This window comes from Astyanax mexicanus, chromosome 2 (assembly GCF_023375975.1).
Source record: "Astyanax mexicanus isolate ESR-SI-001 chromosome 2, AstMex3_surface, whole genome shotgun sequence".
Lineage (NCBI taxonomy): Eukaryota > Metazoa > Chordata > Actinopteri > Characiformes > Acestrorhamphidae > Astyanax > Astyanax mexicanus.
In genome coordinates this window covers 36,900,812-36,913,212 of record NC_064409.1, presented here as the reverse complement: position 1 = coordinate 36,913,212, position 12,401 = coordinate 36,900,812, and the positions used below count along the sequence as shown (strand labels likewise).

Genomic DNA, 12,401 nt, shown 5'->3' with positions numbered 1-12,401 from the left:
AAGACTAAGACAGTATCTTCAAGGCTTCCTAGGCCAGCCCTGGAGAGAGATGTTTTGCCAATTTGATGTTCCTGCTCTCTCCCCTCCCCACTTTGGGGAGCTGCTTAAGTAGGGTGATATGGTATACATCTGGAAACACTTAGGACATACATAGCCATAGACAGCCATAGGCGGAGTCTACCTAAAGAATGGTTACATATATTAGTGAAGAGTAATAAAGAGAATATAAAGAAAAATACATATGCTGAAAATAAACATCAAATGTAATGTAAAGTAATATTATAGGATATAGTTAAACATTAGGGGTGGGCCCTAAAACAACAGATCACAACAAATCACTGAATTTTATGGTATTTTTCCAATAACAATATTCTTAGTGATGTGACAAAACGTAGATTTTTAAAATTAATGTGAAGAATAGACTTTAGCAACAAAATAAATATAAAAAAGTTTGTTCTAGAAAAAGTAGGTCTATCAGTGTTAAAGCATTAATGCGTACCATTAAACTGTAATCATTAATACGTTATTATTGTTTTTAACTCTAATTAATTACGCCACCAAGTTTGACCCCCGACCTCTGCCGTAATCTGTAATCTAGGGGTGTGAATGTGTCCAAACTCCACAACTACACCTTATTCGGTTGGTTTGTCCTGCTGCCCATGTGGCACGTGTGCTTGAAGTTCAGAAATCCTTATAACCAAGCTGAGATTTTTTTTTATAAAAATGTAAAAAAAAAATTATCTATCCAATTTGTCATGCATTCTTTATTCCAGTGCCTCACGTTGGCTTCATATCTTCTCAAACATAAGTATATACAAGTATACACTAGTATTTTAATTGACACCACTAATATAAATATAATTGCATTTTACATTTCTTACCTTTATTATTTCATTTATATTTGAATATCAACTATAATAATTAGCATCTTTAATTGCTCTCTCATTTGCAATTAATCGTAGTTAATCACAGAATATTGTTATGATTAATCAGATAACATTTTTTAATCGATTGGCACCACTGGTATAAACATAACATATAACAAAAAAAAAAAATAAAAATAAACTTTTGTCTATGTTGTGAACAATAACTTACATAAACCCTGATTTTGTATAAAACAATAAGTGTTACCAAATCAAACATGCAGCAAAAATAAACTAATGTAAGAGCAACAATCTACCACATACATATTTAATGAATGCATATAAATTGTGAACAATTAAAATTTATACAGTATTTAGCCAAACAAATACAAAGTAGACTGTTTTAAAGAATATCGCTAATATTACAATACGGAGCTTTTTAAATCTATCAAATATTTTTTTTCCCGATATTACTGCGTACAATATGATAAGGAAAACTCCTATCACTCACAACACTTTACTAAACTAAAGTTACATAGTGCAGTCAGCAGCATGCAGAGCCTAGAGTGTCAACATCAGTGTAGCATCGCAATGAATTTAAAGCAGTTATTTTAATGTGTATTGCTACATAATGCTGGTTTAAACTCTGTAAACACAGAAGTGGGATCACACAGTGTTATGAGCCTTTTTATTTATGGCCCACCAAAATATATTTGAGGTGTTATGCTAAGCACTGGCTCCCTCCTGAGCCACCGACACCCAGAGCTACCACACATACACGTACTGTAGCTTCAGCTCTGAACCTCAACACTCATCACCAACCAGGCTGGTAGGAGTCTAAATGTTTAACCCACTGGTTTAAATAATAAAGCATTAGCAGCAGTACTGTCAGTATATTGGCGATACATGTAGAGACAACAGTTTAATCCATGTGTTTAATAAAGCTTAAAAAACAGGACTGGATTACATTAGCATGTACAGCAGTTATCCAGATTTCACACTCATTAACCTGAGAGATCTCTAAATGCTGGGAATCAGAGGCATATTACTGTTGTGCTGGTCATTATTGATCTGTGTACTCTTCTCTTCTGTTTTCTGCTGCAGAGTTTAATTAATGCAGAGCAAACACCTAATTTTATATAAGCTTCATATACTAAAATAAATAAATAAATAAATAACATGGTGTTTAAGGGACTGACTTTTTTAAAAAACATTTTCAGTATATCATTAAAAATCAACACTTGCCAGTTCATTTCAAGCTTTTGTCCTAATCGCATTTTCCCCTTTATATTACTTATACTTTTATATTCTATCCTTGCGTAAGCTTGAGTAAATACTTTAACATCTACAGAAGTATTTTTTAAGCCCTAGTATCTATGCTATGTTGATTTTTTTTTTAATTAACTAGTAATGATTACACGGAAATATATTTATTCATATATTATATTTAATATATATTATTTCATAGATTTGACAAGATATTGTTTAAATATGAAACATTTTAGAGAGCTAATGTTGTAATTGTAACACACATTGAACACACAACCTACTATTATTACAAATATTAGTGTTTACATGAAGAATTAACCTAAGATTTACATTAATTTTATTATCATTATTTAATTACACAACAACAGTGTATGTAAAGTAAATATAAACCTGGTTGTGATTCTCAAACAGTTCCACGCAGTGTCAGAGACTTTAAATTTATTGTTAAAAATATATGGATTTATTTTCTTTTACTCTGATTGAAGCTGCTGATCTTGTTTGACGAACTACTGTAACAGGCTCTAGTAACAAGAGTGAGTGAGAGAGAAAAGAGAACTTGTTGCTAATGAAAGCTTAACTAAAACTATGGCAGTTTTGGAACTGCTGATGGAACTGCCAAATTTAAGGTGGACTTTAAGGTGGTAAGAGAAAATTTGGGGGAAGATTTAGCTAAGGCTAACTTGTTCACTAAATGTGAGTGAGATATAAATTTAGTAAAAATGAGACACATCTTGTTTAACTACTGGTAACATTGAGTGAGAGAAAGAAAACACAACTTGTTGCTTATGTTAGCTTGACTAAAACTACAGCTTGTAACTGCTGGTTGAGCTGCAACACTAAAGTGGAATTAAAAGTGGAAGGAAAAACTCGGGGCAAAAATGCTAAGGATAACTTGTTTGCTAAACGTGAGAGAGATATAAATTTATAAAAAAAATGGGATAGATCTCGTGTAACAACTCTAGCAGGCTCTTGTAATATTGACTGTGAGAGAAAACAGAACTTGTTACTAATGTTAGCTTGACTAAGACTACAGCTTGTTTTGAAACTGCTGGTGGAGGTGCCAAATTTAAGGTGAAATTTACGATGGAAGGGAAAACTCAGGGAGAAAAATGCTGAGGCTAACTTGTTCGCTTTATGTGAGTAGAATATAAATTCACTAAAAATGAAATGAATCTTGTTAAACTACTCTAGCAGGCTCTAGTAACACTGAGTGAGAGAGAAAACAGAACTTGTTGCTATAGCGTTAGCTTGACTTAAACTACAGCTTGTTTTAAAACTGCTGGTGGAGCTGCCAAATTTAAGGTGGAATTTGATGTGGAAAGGGAAAATGCTAAGATGAAGATTTGTTTGCTAAACTTGTTAGCTCAGCTGTTTGCAGCCCTTTATGTTATGTAATATTATATTACATATCTCTGCACCTTATCTTCACCACATATACTGTATTTAGTGTGTACTTTATTGGTCCTAAACTCTCCTGTCTGTTAAACTGTCTCTTGTCTGCTGTATTTATTATAATATAATGTATGATTATAATAATTGATTATAAATGTATTATTAATTTGACTTGATTCCCCATCACAAAATGCTATTATTGTTTGTGTTGGGATGGTAAACATTTTGTCAAATCTGAGAATATCTGTATAATATAGTTGTAATCAGTTACACTGTATTTTTTTCTTTATTATCCTTACTGTCTATTAACTTAGTCATTTACTAATTTAGTTATTTTCATTTTGTCGTGTTTTTTGTTTTACTTTCTGGTGTCAACTACAAAAGGATGAGTTTCCCTTCTGAATCTTGGTTCTTCTCAAGGTTTCTTCCTCTTGAGGAGGATTTTCCTTGCCACCGTTGCCTCTGGCTTGCTCACTAAGCCTCCCGCTTGCTCACTAAACTGCCAATTCAGCTCAGATTGAAGACACCTGCACTGGCTAGCTTTGCACTGTGATTGGATAGTTGGAGGGCCATCACACCCACCTCCAGAGAACAGGACCAATTATGCTCTCTGGGACACATACGGCAGTGGCGTCACCGGGGGACTAAACCTACAATCTCCTGAAGCTGAGGTGTGTTTAATAAAGCAGGCAGATACTGTAGTGTACAGAGTGTGTAAAATCCACAGCAACACCGCTGTGCCTGATATCAGTGTAACACATAATACCATTCCTGCAGCATGTCAGTGCCACTGCTGCGCTGAGAGCAGCCCTTCACCCAAACAATATCTGGTCAGCTGTGGTCTCCATTTATATTGATGGATGAAGCAGAGGGAGGCTAATAAATTGTGCAGCAACAGATGGGCTACAGTCAACAATGATAGATATATCTAATAAAAAAAAGATAATACGTGTGCACACTTTAAAAAAAAAATAATAATACAAAATGTGTAGTGTAAAAACAGCTCTGTTTTTACACTTCTTCAGTTTCTGAATCAGTTTCTCTGATTTTGCTATTTAGAGGTATGTGTTTGAATAAAATGAACATTGTTGTTTTATTCTATAAACTACAGACAACATTTCTCCCAAATTTCTAATAAAAATATTGTCATTTAGAGTTCAGAAATCAATATTTGGTGGAATAATCCTGTTTTTTATTCACAGTTTTCATGCATCTTTGCATGTTCTTCTCCACCAGTCTTATACACTGCTTTTGAATAACTTTATGCCACTCCTGGTGTTCCTATCCCATGATATGTGGCATGCTAATGAAGAAACTTGAATGCCTTGACCTTAAAAACTGATAGGAGGCAATGGGCTCTATTTTTGCTGTCAACCATGTAATGTTGATGCAGCTTGATTTAGGGGTGTCAGTGTGTCTTTGCTATCATAACGACGGGAAAAGTACACCTCGCACAACTCGAGATGTGCAAAAGGCAAGTACTAATTCTCCTAATTAATCTTGGGTGTGCTTTGGGCATAACATGCAATAAACCAATCAGCATGTCACTTTCCATTCCTATGACTTTGGTGCATTGCTATTTCAGGGGTGCAGCTACCTGGACGTGTCCAACTCTTCTCAGCGTGTTCAGCTTGATTGTTGATTTGAAAGTTTGTATAGCTGCCAATGCTATGGCACACGCTATGGGTTTGTGCACTGCTGTGTGTCCATGTGTGCATAACAAGCAAGGGTGTACATGCATTAGAGTGCACCTGTGTTGACAATTCAGTGCCAAGATAGCAATGATAATCTGACTGTTGATGTCTGCCAAGGATGTTTTTCAGTCAGTGGTGCACCTGTGTTTTCCATTGCCAAGATAGCAATATGCCAGAAATTGACATCACCACAACTCACTTCCAGACCAACACGTCCATCGGTGTAGATATATTCGCAAGCACTGATGCTTTTTAAACAATGCAGGTGCAAGGTGGGGTATAAGATAGCAATGAGCATCTCAAGCTGCTTTGTGCCTCGACTGTCCCACTGCTCCAGCAGCAGCCACATTCTGAACATTCTGAACACGCGCTTGTCATTTCATACGAGAAAGTCAAGGAACCGCACAGGCATAACCCAAAACAGATGGCCGCTATTAGCGCTGTCACTCAAGTGATTTCTTGGAGCGAGAGTTCCCAACTGACCAATCACATTCCACTCCATTATATTCCAAATTGAGACATCACTGTAAGATACCTGACAGCTGGAATTGGGCCTAACACATGGCATGTCATCTGAGAAAGGGGGAGAGTCTTGCTGCTAAAAGCATCTAATATGTCATGACAGAAAAAAACAATCTTCTGAATTTCATTTGGTTTCCTTTTTTTTTTTTCTTTGTTTTCATTTTCCTTTTCCTTTTTTGGGCCCTAAACAAACAATGTACAAGGTGCTACAGTTGTATGTGGTGTGTAAAATGTTCTCTTCTTGATCATGACCAGGTCCCTGTACTCATCTGACACACACGTATCAAAGTGATTTGCAGTCTTTAAGAAGTCCTCTGAATGTTTTTTTGTTTTGTTTTGTTTTTCTGAGCTGCATTACTTGCTGTTAGTTAATGAGAGACCAAAGTCTTAGGCTGCATTTACACTGCTCCATCATGTCAATGGACATAAATGCACTGTCCCCCTCCAACTGGTTGCATGAGGGCGTTACAAAGGCGCCTTCCTGCGTCATTCAATGAAATTGTTTTAATAAATGGAAAATGGTTTTATAGAAGCTTTATTTTCTATAAAGTAATAAACATAAATGTATATTAATAAATATAAATGTTCAATTGAGCTTCATAAAATTGTCTACTGAGTAGCAAACTTTTCCAATGAAATATATTAATACATATAACATATTAATATTTTCCACCCACCAGAGACCCCAACAATCTCTGCATCCTTTCGCACGCTGCATTACGCTGATAAGAGTCCCTGTAAATCAGCAGGGATTGATCATAAAGACTGGGAAGCCTGAAACATTGTGTCTATTAGAAGGCCTCTGAATTTTTTTTTTTTTTTTTTCTGAGCTGGATTACTTGCTGATAGTTGACGACAGACCAAAGCCTCTGATGTGCCTTTACATGGCTCTGTGGCTATAGGGAGCCCTCCTGCTGTAGATATATTTACGATAACTCCGCCATCTTGTACAGTAAAGTAAAGTGCTATTAATACTGCTAACATAAATCCTTAAGGAAACACTGTACGTTGATCTAAAACAAATGAATCATTGCTCGGAATAAATGATTCATGACTAATCACTTCATCCAAACACTTGCATTTGGCCCCACTTTATGATAAGTGTCTTTAAAAAAAACAATGTAGTTACACATAACTTATTGCGTCCATATGATAACAATGTAACTACTAGTAAAGTACGCATTTGTGCAGCTTTATTATATTTTATATATTACAGGTTATGTAATTGCATGTGTGTCAATGTCAACTTTGACTTGCGTGTAGTAGGAAAAGTGTAGTTAAACAAACTATACAGCAGATGCTACAGTCGTACATTGTTTGAGTGGTGTGTAAAATGTTCTCTTCTTGATCATGACCAGGTCCTATAAAAGTGATCCAGAGTCTATGAGAAACCTCTGATAGTTTTTTTTTTTTTTCTGAGCTGGATTACTTGCTGATAGTTGATGACAGACCAAAGTCTTTACATTTCACTGTGGCTCTTTACATGTTCTCTGGTTCCTACACTCATCTGACAGTATCAGATCACATCGCTCTTTGTCTCCTCTGACACACACCTTTCCAAGTGATCAATGCTAGAGCGATCAATATGTTTTGGCCAGGGGCTAGGGCATGCTCAGGCAGTAAATATCTATTTAGAGACTGACTCACAGAAGAGTTCTGGGTTGTGCTGGACTGAGCTGCACAAAACCTGAAGACCAGCCTCACAAATAAAATCTGTAGTAGCTCATTTCTATTTCTCAGTCAGCGCACACATGAAATTCTGTTTCATCACAGCCTCCCTGCTTATCTGGATCTTGCTTGATAAAAGAGCATTACTCCTTGCATAATTAAGGATTCATTATTCAAACACTTTCTTCCCCATAATTTAGTGCTTGTTGACTCTGCACGCTGCGTTGCTTTGGTTAAAAAGATGCCACGTTAATCAGGCTGAAGATTATCAATGCAAAAAGGGACGGCACCACGTTTTTAGTTTAATAAGGTTTCATTAGACTTGCTTGAGGAGTGACATTAAAATGTATCTATATACAAATCAAATCTGCAGGGAGGAAAAGTCGCAGACGTAAGAAAACTGATATGTGCAAATGTCATGGCATACCAGGAAGAACTTTTGATCCTTTTATTTGCTCTATGAATGTTGTTCTGACATTTTTTTTACCTGTTTAGGCACGCACAGAGAATGTGATTTAAAATGTCAGATTTACTGATCAAGATAAATTATAAACCAATAAACTAAACCAGATTTTGATGCAGAGAAAAAGCTTATTTTGAAGTACTTTCTCTATTGTGGAATGATTTTAATCATTTGACAAAAAAAGACATTCTAAAATACATTTGATAAATGTGTTGTAACTGTTTTTTCTTGTATGTTTTTGCTTTTGTGTTGTATTGATGTAATTTGATATTCTTTTGTTGAAGTTATGTTCGTTATAATATTGAGAAATCTTTATATTTTTAAGGTGGAGGCTTTAAGCCCATAAAAGTTTTTTGCCTCGACCTGCTCAGTATGTTATGTTATTTGCATTTGTGATTTTTTTAAATTGTGCAAAAATGAAATTCTAACTCTATATATAAATATTGTCTCTAACTGATAATAACTATGTAGTTACACATTAACAAACAAAGTAATAACAATATAATTACTGCTAAAGTAGCATTGATACAGCTTTATTACAGTTAACCAGGTTATGCACTTTTTGTGATTTCTGTCAGTGTATGTAATAGTGTGTGTGGAATAAGTTGTGAATAAATGTATATTTCTCAAGCAGCTCTTGTCTGGTACAGGGGATGGACAATGAAACTGAAACACCTGGTTTTAGACCACAATAATTTATTGTCCCGAAGGACAGTTCTGGTGGAAACAGGAGACTTGAGGTGCATATTGAATTCTGCTGTGATTTGGGCAGCCGTGGTTTTATGTTTTTTGGATACAATCCTGGTTAGCACCCGAACATCCCTTTCAGACAGCTTCCTCTTGCGTCCACAGTTAATCCTGTTGGATGTGGTTGGTCCTTCTTGGTGGTATGCTGACATTACCCTGGATACCGTGGCTCTTGATACATCACAAAGACTTTCTGTCTTGATCACAGATGCGCCAGCAAGACGTGCACCAACAATTAGTCCTCTTTTGAACTCTGGTATGTCACCCATAATGTTGTGTGCATTGCAATATTTTGAGCAGAACTGTGCTCTTACCCTGCTAATTGAACCTTCACACTCTGCTCTTACTGCTGCAATGTGCAATTAATGAAGATTGGCCACCAGGCTGCTCCAATTTAGCCATGAAACCTCCCACACTAAAATGACAGTTCAGTTTCATTGTCCAACCCCTGTGTGTAATTAGGGCTGTGGTTGTTTTAGATGAGTAAAAATCATTATTCAAATTTCATCACGGGAAGATAGAGAAAACATCATGCTATGCTATGCTAACTGACCTTCATAAACATTTTAATTAATCTGTAACAATGTACACTTCACCAACCTTGATAATACATGCATTGTTAATGTGTAACTACACAGTTATTAGTTATTAGAGAGAGCAGTTTAATTATGTGCTCAAAAATGTAAAAAATATATTTTCGTTTGGCAAATATTTTCAACCTTCAAATAACATCAGTGTCAGCTAATAATAATAACCTCTGTGCCTCAGAGGGTTAACTGTTCCTTTCCTGTGTGTGAATTGTAAACTTTGACCCCATACTATGTTTATATTTGTGTTCAAAGGCAGAACAGCCCTCTTTACCCCACCCATGAGAGGAAATGACCCACCTCAGGTCAGGACCACCGCTGACCAAACATTATACCCAAATCTTCCTGCTAGAGGTGGAAAATCCAGCATAGAATAATAATCATACAATGGTGCTTCTTTGGACCAAAACTGACCTCTGATAAAGGGCTAGAGGACACCCAACACCTCTAACTGTTCAACAAGATATATCAAATAAAGTGCTCACTTAGTAAACACAGTGTGTACTAACCAGTAATACTGCTATTCCTGATATTCCACTCATTCAATAACATTTAACCCAGTGTCACTGCTAAGCTAAAAATAGCCAACTACTGTAATCATAACAGGACAGAAGTTTTCTTTTGATGGACAAGATACAGTACCAAACAAACGGTTGGACTGAAAAATTCAGAAACTTTGAAAGTATCTTCAAGTGCAGTCGCAAAGACCATCAAAAATGTTATGATGAAACCAGCTCTCATCAGGACCACAACAGTAAAGGAAAACCAAAATTCATCAAAGTTACCAGCCTCAGAAACCACAAGTTAACAGCACCCCCAGATAAGAGCCCCTAAATACCTAAATACTAGAGTTTGTTTAACACTTTTAAGTTACTACATGATTCATTATCTGTTTCTTTTTAGTCTGGATGACTTCAGTATTCGTTTACAATGTAATTGTTGACTGTGTAACACACAAACAATATCTAAATTAACCATGTATAGCATAACTGTTTTACCATCACAATCACTACACTATGTGCAGTCCATCCATCCATCCATCCATCCATTTATCCATTCATCCATCCATTCATCCATCCATCCATCCATTCATCCATCCATCCATCCATCCATCCATCCATCCATCCAATCATCCATCCATCCATTCATCCATCCATCCATCCATCCATCCATTCATTCATTCATCCATCCATCCATCCATCCATCCATCCATCCATTCATCCATGTACACGCTCATTGGATGCTCATTGGACTCCTTGTAATCAAACGCCCATCATCCAAGCCTTTTGGGAAACTGAGAGAGTATTTGTGTTTATAAGCTGAAAGGGTGATACTATATTATTATTATTTGTATCCAACAGCAAAAAACACTGCCATAAAACCAATGCCATTTGTTCAAATTTTGCCCTGTTTTTTTCCCCTTTTTATCAAAATAAATGAGCAGAATTGAGAGAAGGATTAGACCTGAACCTATAGGCCGACATAGAATGAAAATCAATTGTACATGTATTTCACTACATAATTATCCAACCATCCAGTCATGCAGTTCTATTCAACAACTGACTGAAGACCTCTAGGGGTTAACCCACTTAGGTCAGATAATAGAACGGTGAATAGAAAGTCAAACGGAGATCATTAGGTTAATTAGAGTGTAATTAAGGTGTTATTACCTCCTCCCACTCCGCTGTGAAGGAGGGCGTTCGCTCCAGTCTGGTGGGGCTGCCTCCTTTCCCTGGGCTGTTCTGACTCTGACTCCGGGAGCTCCACTGCTCCTCCTCGATGGGCGACACGGCTACTAGGTTGGAGTCGGATTTGGAGAAGTTTTTGGACAGCTGAAGGTCCAGAACGTTGCGAGGGACGGAGCGCATCCTGCCCAAGGTGCAGGCTCTCTCCTCGTAGCCTGCAGTGCTGCTGCCACTGCCGGCCACGGGGCTGGACGGGGTAATGCTGCCGGAAAGCTCGCCGTTCCTCGCCGGCTCTGCGTCGGAATGGACGGGTGGAGGGCTTTGGTTGACTCGCGTGTGGAAGATTGTGCGGTAGACCACCTGGGGTTTGGGCTCCTTCTGCTCCTCTTTGGGTGGAGATTGCTGGGTGGCAGGAGTGGCGGCTGTGGTGGGCCGGGGGAAAGGGAGAACGACGGGTTCGGGAGCTCGGAGTAGGTTGCCGTGTCGCTGGGGAGGTTCTGGGGCGCAGAGTTTGCGGACTCTGCCGTAGAGCTGGTAGGGGTTGTCTGGAGACTCGCAGGCCGGAGAGGAGCCGTGCAGCAGGCCGGCAAACTGCTCGGGGACGTGGCTGTCCCTGCGCTCGTCCCTGCGCTCGTCCCTCAGCGCACACTCCTTTTGCTCTGACACCTCATCTAAAAAAAAAAAAAAGAGGAACAGGAGTTTTTAAGAGATTTAGTTTTAGGTCACACACACACACACACACAGATACACATAATAAAATGCAGGCATATCCACACATTAGGGTCATCATTACATATGACTGTTAATAGATAGTACCTCAAAGGAGGTGCTACACCAATGAGTGTGTATGTGATTGTGTGTGTACATGCATGTCTACCCATTCAAAAAGACCTTTAAACTGGTTAAAAAACCAAATGGAAGCCTCAGGCCCAGAGGGAATGTGCGAGTCTGATGAAGTAAGAGAATACTGTGTGTGTTTGTGTGTGTGCAAGTGTGTGTGTGTGTTCATCTTCCAACATCCCCCGAGGACAAGCGTCTTTCAGCGAGACACACATGCAGCCCCGCACCCACAACGTTCACTACAGAGCCCTTAAAAGCGTCTGTGTCTGCAGGCCCTCCGAAAGATAAAGGAGTGACGCAAGCAACAAGCCTCCATCTCTCTCAGAAGGTTGACCGCTTCAGTCAGTCATCACAAGCAGAACACATCCATACGTCCGCTGTGGTGCAGCTCTACCTCTAATTACAGTTTTAGTCCCCGTCATTACCAGCAGCTACACGCCGTTCCCAAGAGCACATCAGAAGTGCTTATTAATCAGCATTATACAGATCAAATTAATCACGCTCCCAGCTCGCCAACGACACCTCGCAGAGATCTGACGCTCGCCAGCCAAAGCGGTAGAATGCGCACGGAAGCAAAAAGAGATGATAACACGGCTTTGATCACGGGTCGGCTGGCTATTCGCGAACGTGTTCACCGCTATATTGATAATGCGGCTTAATCAACACCGCAA

At 38.2% G+C, this 12,401-nt stretch overlaps 1 protein-coding gene across 8 annotated transcripts in view; it reads right to left on the bottom strand.

The window, feature by feature from the left end:
• anks1b (ankyrin repeat and sterile alpha motif domain containing 1B) overlaps positions 1-12,401 on the bottom strand; it is a 441,679-nt gene that overhangs the window by 141,810 nt on the left and 287,468 nt on the right. For all 8 annotated transcript variants that reach the window (XM_049474291.1, XM_049474289.1, XM_049474290.1 and 5 more), the window contains one exon: positions 10,876-11,561. In XM_049474291.1, coding sequence (XP_049330248.1) covers positions 10,876-11,561 — 686 coding nt within the window. The remainder of the gene's footprint in view (positions 1-10,875; positions 11,562-12,401) is intronic.